The sequence below is a fragment of the Gymnoscopelus microlampas genome (assembly GCF_963454915.1).
Source record: "Gymnoscopelus microlampas genome assembly, chromosome: 7".
Taxonomy (NCBI): domain Eukaryota; kingdom Metazoa; phylum Chordata; class Actinopteri; order Myctophiformes; family Myctophidae; genus Gymnoscopelus; species Gymnoscopelus microlampas.
In genome coordinates, this window is record NC_139944.1 from 15,647,174 (window position 1) to 15,665,949 (window position 18,776).

Genomic DNA, 18,776 nt, shown 5'->3' on the forward strand with positions numbered 1-18,776 from the left:
GACTTTATGGTGCAAAAGCTACTAGTGCAGTAGGGCCTACAGCGGTTCTCAACCTTTTCAGGATGTGACCCCCCCAAAATAATCATATTTGAACTGGGGACCCCCAGTTCAAATATGAACTGGGGAATTAAAAGTCATTAAATTGTCACTTCACTGTCATCTGGGGACCCCCCAAAAAAAATCATGTGGGGGACCCACATGTTCAGAACCATTGTGTCTAACAACTCATGTCTATGTTATCATACATCTACTTCCGGTGTGCTGGAAAAACAGAGCGTGCGCACTGGCAAAAAAAAGTTATGAAACCATAGTCTGATTTTGAGATCCAGTAAAGACATCAGAAGCTTTTCCAAGGATCAGAAGAATCAACAAGTCCACTGGATGCTAGAAGAACATGATGAAAATCTAACTCTGACTGAAGATCATCACTTATACCAGGTGAGTGGTAATAACATTGTAATAACGTGTATGAGGATGAATTCAGTACGTATAACCTGTGGACTCCCACTGACCCAATTATGACTGCAAATTAATATGCATTTGTCTGCGGACCCCCATCTGAAAATATTTTATGCCAGGGACCCCATACAAGATTTGTGTTGTTAAAATGTAAAAGAAAAAAGGAAAAAAAAGTCTTCCAAGATTTGTTTTGAAAATAGCATGTGAGCTTGTAGATCGGCTATTTTCAAATAGCCAATGCGGTGTTGACAAATTGTTGCTATTATTATTCAGTTATATACAATGTATTTTTGTATCTCTGAGTTGACATACTGACATTGTCATTTTAATGGTATTTTATATCAGTTGGACTTATTGTATTCAAACTGGGATTGTGTGCTCTCCTCAGAATGACCCACATTCTCCAATTTGACACAATTTCTATCTCTGTACATTCATCGTATCCCTTTCCACTAACATTTAAAACCGTAATCTGACTTTGAATAATTTGTATTAGTTGGAAGGTTCATCCTATACCCTTCGACACATTCTTTTTCCGCCCAGAAATATTTGGCGCTGCCTCAAGATCATTTGCTGTATATCACAGCCAACATTATTATAATATATTACATGGTCTTATAAATGTACATTTTGTACACTCTCAGAGTTAACAATCCATATAATGAATGAGTTATTTTAATCAATGCATATCGTAGCGTATGTTAATACTCTTGGAGGTGGCCTGCCTACTCTTCCAGTGCGACATTTAAGACCATGGTGTTAGGTAGGTCACCTGGAAGCAGTACTGCTTGAAGCTCATGTGCAATATCTCCCCTGGTAAAGTGAAGATTGCACTATTGTATGACCAGTAGATCTTTGGAACCCGGGATCGAATCTTAGAACAGACATAAAACTTACAGATTGATGATTTGCCTGTGTACATATCAATGGTTCTCAAAGTGTTGCTCCCATGTGGAATAGGCTATTTTGGAAACATTTTAACACTGCACACCTTGAGGGGTCTGAGGAAGAAATTATATTATGTTATTATGATTGGTTGTAACCTTATTTCCAGTACATTATGCTGTTCATCTTTTGTTATTCATCCTTGTGCCCTATGATACATTATATTTTACATGACGTAAAAGCCAAGATGTCTCTCTTAGGTAGATAGCTATTGTTTATTACATTACATTACAGTCATTTAGCAGACACTTTTATCCAAAGCGACTTACAATAAGTGCATTCAACAAAGGTAGGCAAGAAAACTACTAATCACCAGAAGTCTTAAGTGCATTCTCTTCTCAAACAAGCAAGAGCATACCTAGCGTTAAGGTAAAAGTGCAATATATCAGCTACCTACTTTCTTAAACAGATGAGACAAATAGGAAAATCAAATGAGCAAGAGCTAAATCAAATAAGTGTATCAAATAAACAAGAGCCAATAAAACAAGAGCTCATACAAATAATTGACAACAAGTACGCAAGGCTAAGAGGAAGGGTCAGGGTAGTGTTTCCTAAAGAAGTGGGTTTTCTGCCTGCGGCTAAAGATGGGCAGTGACTCTGCTGTCCTGACTCTGCTGTTCATGGCTTCACAGCTTGTCCTTGTAACATGACAGTATAACTATGGTCTGATTCCTACCACAGGCCTGTGCGTAGTCAATGTACAACATCTCCCCTGTCCACTAATGTATTAAAGCACCAACACCACCACCTTCTCTAAGTAGTGCTCTGACCACGTTATTTCCTATTACTGATTGACCGTGAATTCCACCACAAGTCCCTGACAGAAAATATTTTCAGATGGGGGTCCGCGGCCAAGTAGCCTGCATATTCATTTGGTGGTCCTCGACATTAAAAAGTTTAGTTTGCGAACCACATTATGAGAAATAACAGATACATACTACTCATTTATATAATACTCATTTATATGCTAACTATTCTAACACTTTCTTTAGAAAGCCGTCGCTGTGTGCCCCCCACCCCCCACCATGGCCCCCAACAAGATCAACTCCATCCACTGGTTCCGCAAGGGGCTGCGTCTCCATGACAACCCCTCCCTGCTGGAGGCGGCGCGCGGCGCCGACACGCTACGCTGTGTTTACTTCCTGGACCCCTGGTTTGCCGGGGCGTCCAACCTTGGGGTCAACCGCTGGAGGTGAGAGAGAGAGAAAGTGTGTGTGTGTTAGAGGTGCAGCAGTTCATCGAGCAAATGAAATAAATTATACATTTGTTTTAATCTTAATAAAATATTCAATTTGATATAATACATAACATAGGCAATCTGCAAGCTCACAACTCGTAGCATCATGATGCATTGTGAGCTTGTATCTCGCTTGACACCAAAGCATATTATGCTCGCCTTATGTTTTTGATTTACACTATATCGTCACGAAAAATTGCCGATGTACAAGCTCACAATGCATAGCTACGTGACACATTGTAAGCTTGTAGATCTGCTACTTTCACAGAGTGTTTGCCTATTATGCCCAGATCAGAGATGCTAGGGCTCAAGTGTTAACAAAATCAATTAATAGATAAACAAAGTAAAATTATTTCAGGTGAAACTAAGTAGGTTTTTGTCGAGCAAGACATGCATGATCAGTGGTGGACAAAGTATATACTCAAGTTAATAGTATAGTAGTAGTAAAGTATTCAAAAGTACAGATTACAAGGTACATTTCCAGAAATGTTCCAAAATATTGAAAAGAGTCGATCTACACGCATCGCTCTGTGACGTGTTGTGAGCCTGTAGATTGGCCATTTTCACTATATTTGAAGTAGGGCAGAAGTGTTTAATTCATAATATGTTTTTGAAAGTTTCGGTCATAAAGAGTCCCTCCCTAGAAATGTGGTGAAGTCAAAAGTACGATATAAAAAACAAAAATTAAATACTAACAAAAAAATACAGTACTCAAGTAAGGCAAGGACGTTTTATTTGTATAGCCCATTTCAACAACAAGGCAATTCAATGTGCTTTACACAGAACATCACCCAAAGGAAATTCAATTATACAGTGACATTAGGATGCATAAAACAAAATAAGTAAAAAATAACATATACAGTTACAGTGCGGAAGAGAAAGAATAAGTATAAAAAAAAAGAAAAGTAACTCAATCATATAAGGAAATGTACTTGGTTACTTTCCACCACTGTGCAAAACATATGATATAACACTGTAATGACCAAGTATTAGGATGAAAACTCCATAATTTAGGTCAGGTGGATAGTGCTTTGTCTGACACGCATGGGATGCAACGTGTGAAGTGCGCATGGGCCCACGTGCACGTTGAGTCATACAACTCACAATGGCTTCGTGGCAGGCTATTAGATTGTGTTAGATTGGCGCTATACTCCATCCCTACAAACCTGAAACGGGGCATCGTGTTCTTTTGACGATAAACAGCAAAACAGCTCTGATTGGTTCAGGATCTCAGAGACACGGATACACGTCCTGTTGTATTTTGCTTTATTCTCTGACCCGTTTGGGACTGTGGACTGCAATACCCTGTGGACTACAATACCCAGAAGTTGTCCTTTTGTATGTTACAATACACATTGTACTGTTTTGATTGGTTGAATATTTCATTAGTCAGAAATGTAAACAGCAGGTGGTACAGTAAGACATTAAAGCTAAGAGGATAACACAAAAAAGTCCTGGGGTCTTGTTTCCATTGTGGTCCTACAGTAAGTATTCAATTCATCAACATAGCTTTAGCATAGCTTTTATTTGGTGACATTACATAAAAAAGAGCACAGTAGCACTTTCCTGACATACATAGTCATAGCATCTCAGAGGATAAAACATCATAAAGCCCAAGGGCTTATTTGCGTCATATATTCCCTTTACATCATCCCATGACAACAATAAAAAATCCAGAGGATAGCACTTAAAATGTATCTCTTATTTCCATAGTGATGCTCAGTGTAAACCAAACACAAAACACTAACTCTCTTGAGTCAAAAATGGATAAATTCACACTGAGGTGTGTTGTTAAGAATGATATGGTCGTGCGTGCGTGCGTGCGTGCGTTAGTGTGTGCGTGCGTCGTGGGGAGCATAGAAAAATCTGATTTTTTAATGGGTTCGGGCCGCTACGCGAACATATTGTTCCTTTCATTCCGGGAGTTTCCAGGGTGCCAACAGGGACCACAATGAGAGGCAGGTTAGTGGGCCAATGGAGAGTTCTGAGTCACTGGTTGCTGCGGAGATGACCTAAATTTAGGCGGAATCTCAAACTGCTGCTATCTAATGGTAAAACGTAAAACTAAGCAACTAACCGTGAAGAGCACGGTGTGTGTGTGTGTGTGTGTGTGTGTGTGTGTGTGTGTGTGTGTGTGTGTGTGTGTGTGTGTGTGTGTGTGTGTGTGCGCGTGTGTGCGTGCGTGCGTGTGGGGACCATCAGTCAGACTCAGACGGTTGCAAACCAGTTAGATTATTGATCAGGATCACAACTTCACAAGTCTAGAACTACTTCAGTCTTCATATCCTATAAAATGGATTTCTCTACTGTCTGTCTGTCTGTCTGTCTGTCTGTCTGTCTGTCTGTCTGTCTGTCTGTCTGTCTGTCAACCAATTGCACACACACACCTCAAATGACAAAAGCCATGATGATCATCCAATGTTTTTCATCATAATTAACTTCCAAATGTGATTACATCTTACTTAATTACAGTTGTTTTCCAATACCGATATCATTTAGAAAAGTACCTTGGATACAGCTTAAAATGTTCCAGAGCTCCCCAGCTCTTCTGCTTTCTTCACAGAGCTACTGCACTTGACAAGTGAATTGTGCGTTTAATGCTTTTTTTTAAGTTATCTTGTCTCACATAGGTTGCCCTCTATTCCTTATCCTATATGTCATCTTGATGATGCATATACTTTGGTACATACAGTATCTGTCAAAAAGGATCAAACACAAAAAAAGCTGAAGAGCAGCCCAAAGATCTCCTTTAAATTGGCAAAGGCAGATTGCCAATACATATTCATATTCAACTGGTACAACCCTAACGTCATTTAATCTACAGTGGGTCATATTCAGTATTTAACTGATTTGTTACAGTTAAACTGCTCCTGCTTATCTATGAGCAGTTCCACTGTAGGCCACTGGGTGTCATAGGACAGCAAGCAAATAAAGGGTCCAGTCATGTTGAATGCCTCCAAGTCATAATATTATGATACCCATGATGATGTGATACACAGTGGTGGAAAAAGTACAACATTTATAAAAGTATCAATATTGCAATCTGGAAATACTCTGTTACAAGTAAAAGTACAAAAGTATTGGTATCAAAATGCACTTAAAGTACCAAAAGTACAAAGTACTCATTATGCAGAAAGTCCCATTTCACAAGTTTGCAAATGTATAAAAAAATCTTTAGAGAATAGCAGATCTATGCGACGCGTTGTGAGCTTGTAGATCGGCTATTTTCAACGGCTGCCGTGTTAAGTGGTCAGGTGGGTGGGCCTAACCTGACTCTGCCAGATGGGGGCGGTATTGAGTAACTACGTTCCTGTGAAACAAATGTGTGAAGCAGCTTTTCGGATCTGGCTGTGTCAGGTTAGGGTGGGCCCTGATCCGGAAAAGGTTGGGAACCCCTGGTTTACAGACATGTGTTGTTGTTGTTGTTGTTTCAGGTTCTTGCTGCAGTGTCTGGAGGATCTGGACGCTAGCCTACGCAAGCTCAACTCTCGTCTGTTCGTCATCCGAGGGCAGCCAGCCAACATCTTCCCTCGACTATTCAAGGTAAACAACATCCGGCCTCTCTGGCCATGTAGTCCAATCAGGTCAGAGCTTTTAATAGTTACACCTTGAACAAGGCAATTTAAATGTTGGAATTTTAACTGTAACTCTGGAAGAGTGCCTTGCTGTTGTTGTTGTTTCTAAAACATTTAAGAAAAGACAGATTAAGCGTCATTTTGCGTTGGCTATTAAAAATAGCAGATCTACAAGTTCACAGCACGTCACTTCGTGCCGCGCTGCAAGCTTGTACATCTGCTATTTATCGACATTTTTGGAAAATCTTGAAAGTGAGAACTACTGATTTAGAAAGCATTTATAGAATCGGCCTCAGGTCTTAATGGGTTAAATGGCAATTATAATCAGATAAGTATCACTAAAGAACAGATGTACATTGATATGTCTGACCAGAGCTCACAGGTGAGAATGTTGTGTGTCCATACAGGAGTGGAACGTCAATCGCCTGACGTTTGAATGTGACTCGGAGCCCTTCGGAAAGGACAGAGACGCTGCCATCAAGAAACTGGCTGAGGAAGCTGGAGTGGACGTCATCACGCGCACCTCACACACACTTTATGACCTGGACAAGTGAGTGTGTGTGTGTGTGTGTGTGTGTGTGTGTGTGTGTGTGTGTGTGTGTGTGTGTCTGTGTGTCTGTGTGTGTGTCTGCAGATTGGCTATTTTCACTATTTTTGAAATAGGGCACGAGTGGTTAATTCATAACATATTTTTGTCCCTTCCTAGAAATGTAGTGAAGTAAACATATTTTGTGTGAAAGTTATCAGCTTATAACACAGTACACGGACAAAGTATTAGGCTGAGAACCGTGAGAAGCGTGCATGGGCCCACACGTGCACGTTGAGTCATACAACTCACAATGGCTTTGCGGCAGGCTGTATTAGACGTGTGAAATATAATTGTGTTAGATTGGCGCTATACGCCATCCCTCAAAACCTGAAACGGGGCTCATTGTGATTGGTTTAGGATCTCGTCCGTGTGAGTGAGTGACTGAGTGACTGAGTGACTGACTGACTGACTGACTGACTGACTGACTCAAGTCTCTCAAGACATTCTCTCATAATGTGTTTTTCTTTGGTGGGATATTCAAGGATCATTGAGCTGAACGGGGGTCAGCCTCCACTGACCTTCAAGCGCTTCCAGGCGTTGGTGAGCTCCATGCCCCCGCCGGACCCCCCCGCGGAGCCCCTAACCCGGACCACCATGGGCGCCTGTGTCACCCCCGTCACGGAGGAGTGCAGGAGGAAGTACAGCGTCCCCCTCCTGGAGGAGCTTGGTGAGAGCACACACACACACACACACACACACACACACACACACACACACACACACACACACACACACACACAACACCCCAAAACACTGCACACTTTTAACCCATTCAATCTGGGAACGCATCTGTGGCATTTTAAGATTTCTTTGGCTTTTCAAAAAATAGCAGATATACAAGCTCATAGCGCGGCACCGAGTGCCGCGCTATGAGCTTGTATATCTGCTATTTCTTTGAAAAATCGTGAAGAATTTGTGCAAATCTTTGAATATATATATATATATATATGTGTGTTTTCAAGCGAACATTTTTTACTTCGATCTGTGCTTCTGGGGGTCCCTGGAACAACATATTTTGAGATGGGGGTCCGCGGCATGTAGGCATGTATTTGGCTGCGGACCCCATCTCAAAATGTTTTGTTCCAGGGACCCCCAGAAGTCAAGTCACTTGTGTTCCTCCTTGGATCAATGGAACATCATAGTTACTTTAAGCTATTACTTAGTGGTATTTATTGGACATTTGTGGATTCGTGGTTCTGGACAACCACTGATCTGACAGTGTGCTGCTCCAGATATGCGAGGCACACAGATACGCAGAGATTTTGTCCATTTACAGATAGATTTATCATGTGAAATACAGTAGATCCATAGGACCATGTATTTATTTTGTGTTTCATGGCAGGCTTCGACACAGAGGGGCTGGACGCCGCCGTGTGGCCAGGTGGTGAAACTGAAGCTCTGGCTCGAATAGAAGGTCAACTGGGTCCCGATGTCTCGACGGTACAACACGCACGCACGCACACACACAGTTTAGCCATTTCAACACCACTGGGGTGTACAGATATTCTCACACTAAGAGTCCGATATCCGATCCTCATTCCCTCCTCCCCCGGCTGGTGCCCTGCGCACTACCCACACCCGTCCGTCTTCCACCCTCCCCTCTCTAGCTTCATCTACTCCTCCCCCCCCCCCTCCACCTCTCTATCCCACTTTTCTCCCCTTTCCCCTAACGAGGTCCTTCTCCTTGTTACCTCTAGCCGCCCCACCTCATGCTCTCTGGACCCTGTCCCATCCCCTCTGCTGCAGTCCACTGCACCTGAACTTCTTCCCTTCTTAACCCACCTTATTAACACCTCTCTGACATCTGGTTACTTTCCCTCTATTTTCAAGACTGCCAGAGTCACCCCCCTCCTAAAGAAACCGACACTTGACCCCTCTGAAGTCAAGAACTACAGACCGGTTTCCCTTCTATCCTTCCTATCTAAAACTCTCGAACGTGCTGTGTTCAAACAACTGTCCTCGTATCTCCACCAGAACAACCTCCTGGACTCCAACCAGTCTGGGTTCAAAGTGGGTCACTCAACAGAGACTGCCCTCCTGGCAGTGGCGGAGTCGCTCCATGCCGCTAGAGCGAACTCTCTCTCCTCTGTCCTGATACTCCTGGACCTGTCTGCAGCGTTCGACACAGTGAACCATCAGATCCTCCTCTCCACTCTCGAGGGGATGGGTGTCTCGGGCTCTGCACTCTCCCTGTTTGCATCCTACCTGACGGGTCGCTCCTACCAGGTGATGCTGGGAGGGTCTGTGTCAGAACCACACAGGCTCACTACTGGGGTTCCCCAAGGCTCGGTTCTGGGTCCTCTTCTCTTCTCTCTCTACACTACATCTCTTGGTGCTGTCATCCGCTCCCATGGCTTTTCCTACCACTGCTATGCCGATGACACCCAGCTGATCCTCTCATTCCCCCCCTCTGACACACAAGTGGAGGCACGCATTGCTGCTTGTCTGGCTGACATCTCGGAGTGGATGTCGACGAACCACCTGAAGCTCAACCTGGACAAGACCGAGCTGATGTTCATCCCAGGGAAGGGCTGTCCTCACCGAGACATGGCCATCACCATTGAGAACGCTGTGGTGACGTCAACTCGGACTGCGAAGAATCTGGGTGTGACCCTGGACGATCAACTGTCGTTCTCGGCTAACATCGCATCAGTGACACGGTCCTGCAGATTCCTCCTCTACAACATCAGGAGAATTCGCCCCTTCCTCACGGAGAAGGCAGCCCAGGTGCTCATCCAGGCTCTGGTCATCTCCCGCCTGGACTACTGCAACTCCCTCCTGGCTGGTGCTCCGGCATCTGCCATCAGACCTCTGGAGCTTGTTCAGAAAGCTGCGGCTCGTCTGGTGTTCAACCGCCCCAAGTTCTCTCACACAACTATCCTTCTCCGTTCTCTGCACTGGCTCCCCGTAGCGGCTCGCATTCAGTTTAAAACCCTGGTGCTAGCCTATAGGGCAGTGAAAGGAACAGCTCCTTCTTACCTCCGGGTTTTGGTCAATGCCCACACCCCTGCCCGACCACTCCGGTCTGCCACCTCGGGGCGACTCACTCCCTCCCCACTCAACGGTCCTTCTGGTCGATCGACACGGTCACGACTTTTTTCTGTTCTGGCCCCACAGTGGTGGAATGAACTTCCCACTGATGTCAGGACAGCAGAGTCACTGCCCATCTTTCGCCGCAGGCTGAAAACCCACCTCTTCAGGAAACACTACCCTTCCTCTTTGCCTGGCCTACTTGTTGTTAACTAGTTGTAGGAACTATTGTTGTATTGTTGTATTGGATCTATTAGCTTGTGCTCATTTGATTTGGCTATTTTATCTCATGTGTTTATGAAAGTAGATAGCTGATATATTGCACTTTTACCTTAGCGCTAGGTATGCTCTTGGTTGCTTGTTTTTACAGGAATGCACTTAAGACCTCTGGTGATTAGTAGTTTCGTTCCCTACCTATGTTGAATGCACTTATTGTAAGTCGCTTTGGATAAAAGCGTCTGCTAAATGACTGTAATGTAATGTAATGTAATGAGACAGAGGGAGTTTGTATTTTGTATTTGTTTTTGGGCCAGAAACAGCTCTTTTGATAGAGGTAAAGGTCACTGAACGCTGACCTTTGACCCCTGCTCTCTGTGTGTTCTAGGCATGGCAGATGAATTTTGAGCGTCCTAAAGTCAGCTCCAACCCCCTGTTGCCCAGCAACCTGGGTCTGAGCCCCTACCTGCGCTTCGGCTGCCTGTCCTGCCGTCTCTTCTACAGCAAGCTGGCCGAGCTCTACAAGAAGGTGTGTATAAGGGTGTGCCAGGTCACAATGCATCATGGGAAATGTAGGAACACAGAGAAATAGATGTTAATTATGTTCATATGGGTTATACTGTAATACAAATATTTCTGAATCTAGACTACCGGTATGATAATCAACTGAAATGCCCTTCAGCAGCGAGAGGTTTCTTTTAACCAATTAAGTCATATTTCCCCCAAAATGAGAAGATCTACAAGCTCTTGTATAGCTTGTAGATCTGCTTTTTTTCGTTACTACTTTACTTTTTTATTTAAAAAAATGTGTAACGTGAATTGTTTTGAAGATTTGAAATGTTGGGATTCGTTAAGATTTTTGTTTTGTTTCCTTTTTTTTTTTTTTTTTCGTCTAACATTTAATGAAATTCTGTGATTTGTTTATTTACTTATTCATATTTAAATGTTATTCACAGAAATCTTTCACCTATATAATGACATGCCCATTGCCAGGTGAAACAGGACGGCAGCCTCCCCGTCTCTCTGTGCGACAAGCTGCTGTGGCGCGAGTTCTTCTACGCGGCCGCCACCAACAACCCGCGCTTCGACCGCATGGACGGCAACCCCATTTGCATCCGCATCCCCTGGGACAGGAACCCTGAGGCGCTGGCCAAGTGGGCCGAGGCCAGGACGGGCTTCCCCTGGATCGACGCCATCATGACCCAGCTGAGGCAGGAGGGCTGGATCCACCACCTTGCCAGACACGCCGTGGCCTGCTTCCTGACCAGAGGTGACCTGTGGATTAGCTGGGAGGAAGGCATGAAGGTAGTGGAATTATCCGTTCATATGTTTTATATATAGGCTACTACATCAGCAAATCTACGTGAAATAATTCTAATAGACTAAATTGATTTGTCCGATGAACCACTCGAGCCCTATTTAATACTTTGTTGTACAACTTTGTTGCACAAAAATAGCGGAAATAGTGCATCACGACACGTTGTGAGCTTATAGATCTGCTGTTGTGGATTGGATATAATTCTTAATATGGCTGTTACATGTGTGTTGATTCATGCAGGTGTTTGAGGAGCTGTTAGTGATGTGACTGTTGATTCATTTGCAGGTGTTTGAGGAGCTGTTAGTGATGTGAGTGTTGATTCATTTGTAGGTGTTTAAGGAGCTGTTAGTGATGTGAGTGTTGATTCATTTGCAGGTGTTTGAGGGGCTGTTAGTGATGTGTTCATTCATTTGCAGGTGTTTAAGGAGCTGTTAGTGATGTGAGTGTTGATTCATTTGCAGGTGTTTGAGGAGCTGTTAGTGATGTGAGTGTTGATTCATTTGTAGGTGTTTGAGGACCTGCTGTTGGATGCAGATTGGAGTGTGAACGCGGGGAGCTGGATGTGTCACTCGTGCAGTTCCTTCTTCCAGCAGTTCTTCCACTGCTACTGTCCTGTTAGTACCGGAAGACGCATCGACCCAAACGGAGACTACATCAGGTAAACATGATGTAGTCATGTGTAACCACGCGTGTAGGGGATCAGAGAGAAAATCAGAAGCCCCCTACACACTATATACTTCTTGTACGACGAATAGCGAAAATAGCCGACCTACATGTGAGCTCGTAGATTGGCTATTTTCACTATTTTTACAACTTTTTGAAATTGAAAAGAAAAAGAAAAAAAGAGAGTTGAATATTTTGACTATTGTACAATATAATGCCATGCCCAAAATAGGGATGCCAGGTAGGTGGTTAGATTCTTTAACAATATACTCTGCCTGCTTGTGGCCATTGTGATGTGGTGCTGTGGTTGTAATGTCTCCATGTGCTTGCAGACGCTACTTACCTGTCCTCCGAAATTTCCCGGCAAAGTACATCTACGACCCCTGGAACGCCCCGGAGGAGGTGCAGCGGGATGCACACTGCATTGTGGGACAGGACTACCCCAAGCCCATGGTGAACCACGCAGAAGCCAGCCGCCTCAACATCGAGAGGATGAGACAGATCTACCAGCAGCTGTCACGATACAGAGGCTTAAGTAAGGAACACCACAGCACTCTTTATGGGGAGGCATCCAAAGCATTGTTTTGAGCTGCCAGTGCCTTTCTGCCATGCATTTCTATGGTAAAGACACGCTGGAGCGCTCCTCATTGCGTTTCAGCACTCTCTGCATTTTTGGCAGAGTGCTCTGAGCGCCTCAAGCCTCAATAGTTCCATTTTTGGTGTCACTTTCCTATGCAGTGGGTTGGAGCGACACACCTGCAATCATTGAGCAGAGGCTCTAGACATGATATTGAAAAAAATAGTTTCTGTGTATTTCTCCATTTGTTAAGCCTCATTTAAGACATGAGCCATACACTATTGAAATTTTTTTTTTTTTAAATAGTCACAATTTCCATGTGTTTTGGCTCTGACAGTTAATGTTGATCCTTTGTAGGCTTGTTGGCAGCGGTGCCATCGGGTCCCATTGAGGACTTGAATGTCATCAGGTGCTGTTCCACTACTAAAAGACCATGTGGGGCCAGTGCACATCAAGGTGAGTACCCGGAGCAAATTACCAAGAGCTTATATGTTTTAAATGTTTTGTAACTTTGTTAACACCTCTCTGAATAATACTAATTCTCTTTTCGTCTCTTCTCTCCAGGTTGTAGAGATAACCCTAGTGGAACGAGGTCACAGAGAGGAACAACTAATCAGGAGGTTTGCCAGACAGGAAGCAGCCAAGAGTTTGCTGTGCCTCAGAATCCAGGTTTGGAGTAATTTTATTTCTGCTCACTGGAATACATTTTTTTTTTATGTATAACATTTGTAAATTGAACTGCTGTTATAGTTGAGTTCAGTTCATTTCTGTGTTTCACTGAACAATCATATTGTCACTGCCGGGCAGAAACCAGCAATCTCCATTTTTCAACTTTTTTTATTTATTTATTTATAAATCAGTGCTATTCAACATCCTTTACGTCTTTGTGTGGGTTTTACAAATATTGAACCAATGAAAGCATTAAAAAATCGCTTCTGACTAAACCTCCTAACTCCATTGGATCTTCAAACTGTCTGACAATCCATCTAACTCCAACTTGTGGAGTCAGGTGGTTTGTCCATCATTGATTAGAATGGCGAAGTCAGACGGAAACTCCACTTGAGCTGTATTTGGGTAAAGTGATGATAATATAAGGACACATTTAAGTAGCTTACAATGTATAAAGTCACCGTACCAACTTTGATGAGGCAGTATTGTGTTCTAAAAACATTTTTTTCCATTTTCCTTTTTTTTTCTTTTTTTCTGAAAAGTTAATATTTTGGACATACTGTAGCTGGTTTCTGCCCGACAGCAGAGATATATGCAGTAAGTAATTTGTGCTGGAGAAATAGTGGAAATGAAGAAGATGAAATGAAGAAATATTACTGTTCTGGATCACAGCTTTAAATTCTTTTGTGCAACAGTAAAATGAGTCTCCTTGCTTTTGTATTGGTTTCCTGTCAGGTGCGTTGATACGCGGTGCTGGGCGCAGCTCGCTGAAAAGGCCGCGCGAGTCCGAACAGGGCAGAGACACCGACTCTTTTTCAGCCTGCAAAGTTCAACGACAAAGCAAGCAGGTCAGTAAAGGGTTATTTATAATTCATCGCATGACTGTGCTATATGACCTAAAAATTACCAAATGAGATGTTTGAAAAATAATAATTACACTTATTTCAGCTGAATATGTCGTTTTTTAAATAGTTTGATCACAAACCATTCTCTAATGCCCATATGCCAGGCTGCATTTTTCCCAATGACAATCAGACACATGAAGAAAAGGAAAATACTCCTTTCTATGTACGGTATGTCTCTCCCGGGTGACTGCACTTCTCATCCTATCCCCAAGGGAGATGCCAGCCAAAAAAAGAAAACAAATTTCCATCGCTTGTATCTGCGATTTTGTTCATGATCACATTTCATGACCATAGATTAGAGAAGGAACGAAGATTGACCGGGAGATAGAGCTTTGCATTCTAACTCAGCTCTCTATTCATCATAACAACAAACGCAGTACCACAAATGCAGTACTGCTCCTGCTGCTCCCACTCCGTCCTCGCCTCACTCGTGAACAAGACCCTGAGATACTTGAACTCCTTCAAGTATCGCAAGACCTCTTTTCCTACCCAGAGTGAACAATCCACTGGTTTGCTGCTCAGAACCATGGCCTCAGATTTAGAGATGCTGATCTTCATCCCATCTGAGAGGTTAGAATGGTCCTCAAGACCATTGCCGCTGATCTACTCCCATTCATTCAACCCTGAAGAAGGCAGACTGACTGCTGAAACGTTGGTAGTTTTCCATCTCTATGTAATTGCATCCGAAGTCACAAGTTTTCTATCTAAAGTCTCTATAATCGTTGGCACCTCTCCACTACAGGTGTGTGCTGCATCTTCTTGGACTTTGCGCCACTCCCATTCATTACCACCATTATCAACAACACATCCATAAGCTGCATTCCATCTGCCTTCGAGTCAGCCAGAGTTACTCAGTTCCTTAAAACCAATTCTTGTCTTGGGGTGTCCGCTGGCCTAGCGCTAGCGGTCCAGGCGCATATCACATATGCTGGTAATCCAGCTTGACAGCGTTTGACTCCCGTTCCCGATGACCATTGCTGTATGTCTCCCCCCCATCTCTCCCCATTTCCTGTCAGCCTTCTGTCCTGTCAAAATAAAGGCGTAAAAGCCCCAAAACATATCTTTAAAAAAAGAAACTCTTGTCTTGACCCCTCGTCAAGAACTAAAGACCGGTATTACTCCTTTCCAAAACTCTTGAATGAGTTGTTTCTAACCAGATTTCTCTTTACCTCTCACAGAATAACCTGTTGTATCCCAACCAGTCAGGATTCAAGCCAGCCAACTCCACTGAAACAGCACTTCTCGCAATCATAGAAGCACTCCATGCTGCTCAGGATGCCTTCCACTCCTCACTCCTCATCCTTCTAGACCTATCTGCAGCATTTGACACAGTGAACCATCAGCTTCTCCTTGACACCCTTTCTGACCTTGGTGTCACTGGGACAGCACTCAAGTGGTTCTCGTCCTACTTGAGTGGTCGGAACTACCAGGTTTCATGGAAAGGTTTGCTTTCATCCCTCCATACCCTCTTGACCGGGGTCCTTCTGGGTTCTGTACTTGTCCCCCCTCCATTTTTCTCTCTACACCAGATCTCTTGGCTCTGTCATCTCTGCTCACAAGCTCTCCAATAACTGTTAGGCTGATGACACTCAGCTGTTTTTCTCCTTCCCGCCCTCTGCCGCACAGGTTGAAGAGTGCATCGGTGTATGCCTGGCTGACATCTCACAGTGGATGTCTTCCCGCCACCTCAAGCTCAACGCAGAAAAGATTGAGCCTCTCTTCTTCCATGGAAAGCCCTCTGCAGGATCTTTACATTCCACTAGCTCCCTGGTGGCTTCTGTTCCAACTGGCAAGAGCCTGGCTGTTGTCCTGGACAGTCAACTGTCCTTCAAGGCACACATTGCAGCGATCACTTACACCTTATAACATCCAGATTATCAGGCCCTTCCTCACCAAGGAGTCTGCCCAGGTTCTTATCCAGGTCTCAGTCATCTGAAAGCTTGACTACTGTAACTCATCCAGATTGCCGCAGCCCTCTTCATCTCCCCTCTTCTACGTTCCCTTCACTGGCTTCTGATTGCTAGCCCGCACCCAGTTCAAAACATTGGTGATGACCTACAAGCCAATCAAGGGCATGACACCCCCATACTTCAGGACATGATTACAACCCCACACCCACCTTTCTGCCAACTTAGATCAGCTAACGCAGATAGTCTGTCCCTTGCTTCCCTATAACACAGTGATCCAACGCCGCAAGCATCCTATACTCTTCTCCCACCTGGCTCCCAAACTATGCAAATGAACATTTGAAAGATAGAGTGAGATGTTAGGTTTGATGTTTACCTTGTAGCACTAAATTGTTTTCTTTGCACTCAATTATGTGACCATTTCACGGCCTAAAAAGTTTGGGAACCCGAATTATAGGAGGCACATTTATTGCCCCAACCTGCAAAAATGTTGTTGACTCCAATAGAGAAATACTATAGCATTTGCTACATTTTAGACATCATTTTGTTAAACAATAAACAAGCTGATAAACAATCTACTGTTTTCCATCCTCCATTTACTGTTAGCTCCGTCTAATTCATGGCGTAATATCATCGACCCTCTATTCTTGCAGCACATTAAGGATTTACTTGAACATTACAGAGAGTAGGAAAGCTGAGAGTTCTGGACTTATTCCTGTTGTCTTCTACTTGTATTTCAGAAGGATGCCGGTGGACAGGAACAGCTGATGGCTGTGTCGTCCTGAGGTGCTGCCCCATCAGAGATATTTATACATGCTGTACATAGTAACCATATGAAAAAAGACGAGCTTTTACATTTTTGTAGGTAAATAAAGATCTCTTCATATATATATATATATATATAATATATATAGACATATATTTGTACAAAATGTTTATGAAAGTGCTTTGACATGGACATTCCAAGTTTAAGCCCAGTATAATGAACGATGATTAAATACAGTTGGTAAACAGTTGAATGCACAGCCTGCTATGGACAAGCTCAATGTGGACCACATGACCAGGTGTGTCTGAAGGCATTACACAGTTGTGATACCTCAGTGGGAGTTGGCTGTTCTCACACTACTGTCAGCTGATCATTATAGAACAGTGGTTCTCAAAGTGGGGTCCGGGGACCCCCAGGGGTCCTTGGGGGGGTTCCAGGAGGGTCCCCAGCAAAAGGAGTTCATAATGTATCAAAATCGGTTCGGGCACTTTAACCCTATTTTGTATTTCGGCTATTATATAGCCGATCTACAAGCTCGTAGACCGGCTATTTTCTTTAGGTTTTTGAAAAATCTTGAACATTTTGGAATCATTTTGAAAATCAAATCTTCTAATATGGGAGTCCCTAGCACAAAATATTTCAGATAAGGGTCAGCTGTCATGACATGACAATGTTTGAGAACCACTGTTAACAACAGTCTGTTATAGGACATGTTTTGTACAGAGTGTGACACGTGGATATATTATAGTGTGTGGTTTGCATGAAGATGGGGACAGTTTTGGACACCACCAGAAAGGAAGATAGAATTCTGTCTAAAGGATATTCTCAACGTTCTAAATTTCAACAAGCCCCTGTTAGATTAGGCCACAGACCCCAATTTAATGTTTTTTATCTCTTTTGTTTTTAATCTCTGGGACTTCAATCTACACTGTAAAATCCTTAGTGTTCATTTATGACGCAAACAGGCAAATTAATGGATTAATTAAAAACGCTCATGTTGTGTAAGGACCTTAATTCGCAGTACGTGACGTGCAAGCTGATCTACAAGCTCACTGTACAATTTATTTTTTTGGAAACATTTTCGCAACATGCCCAAAGTAAGGACGCCAGGTTGAATGAAAGTGGTTTAAAATTCTTCTCATTCAATGAGAAGATCCAGTTATGATCCAATGACATTAGATAATAAGTGGAATTGGCCCAATTAACCCCTAAAAAGAAGTCCTCTTGGGGTAAAATGTTCTGCAACCCTTACATTTTTGCAGAGCTAATGTATATTGCTGTTTGCTATTCTGCTGTGTAGAACACTGTATCTACTTTGTAATATATTGTCACTGTTGGGCAGAAACCTTGTATCTCCATATTCCATCTTTTTAATGTTTTTTCATAAATGAAAGCCCAGTTTCCTCTTGTCATCTGACAGCGCCATGCAAAAATAACACAAATAGCAAATCTATACAAGCTATATAAGTTGTGAGCTTGTAGATCTGCTATTTTCACTATTTTTGAAAATCTTTCAAAGTTCTTACCCAAAATAGGGATGCCAGGTTTGGGGCATTTCCTGAAAAGTGATGGTTTTGGACATACAAGGTTTCCACCTGACAGCGAGGACATGCATCTCGTCTTCTGGCGAATGGGTGAATGTTATTCTTGCTGTAGAACAGTCGTGAAATGGACCATTCAGTGACTTAGTTACTATGTTATATAATATTGTTTTATTCCTTAAGTTAAATTGTTGAGGTTTTCTTACCACAACTTGCATTTTTGGGTTTACAGTTTGTCAAACTAGGCCACCTCCAGTTCAGTCAGACCACCGCTCGCTTCCGATTGGTTGCCTGCGTTGTCTTTCCTCAACTTTTTTGAGGGTAACTACTGGAGCGAACCACACATGTGTTTTAGCAGTGTTTTATTGGCCTGTATATT

General features: G+C 43.1%; 1 protein-coding gene across 4 annotated transcripts; it reads left to right on the top strand.

Annotated features, from left to right (window-relative positions):
• Positions 1-342: 342 nt before the first annotated feature.
• On the top strand, positions 343-17,510 carry LOC311048242 (cryptochrome-1-like). 4 transcript variants are annotated; one of them, XM_084061377.1, is made up of 16 exons: positions 343-438; positions 2,397-2,596; positions 6,076-6,184; positions 6,624-6,766; positions 7,288-7,472; positions 8,148-8,245; positions 10,440-10,580; positions 11,045-11,356; positions 11,876-12,027; positions 12,365-12,567; positions 12,967-13,065; positions 13,174-13,278; positions 14,014-14,126; positions 15,362-15,626; positions 15,810-16,441; positions 16,831-17,510. In XM_084061377.1, exons 1-15 carry the CDS (start codon positions 382-384, stop codon positions 15,812-15,814), a joined length of 2,187 nt encoding a protein of 728 aa, XP_083917503.1. In that variant the 5' UTR covers positions 343-381; the 3' UTR covers positions 15,815-16,441; positions 16,831-17,510. The 4 variants fall into 4 exon arrangements, with proteins under 4 accessions (XP_083917503.1, XP_083917502.1, XP_083917504.1 ...); XM_084061376.1 differs by having other exon boundaries at positions 15,362-16,441; XM_084061378.1 differs by lacking the exons at positions 15,362-15,626; positions 15,810-16,441.
• Positions 17,511-18,776: the final 1,266 nt, after the last annotated feature.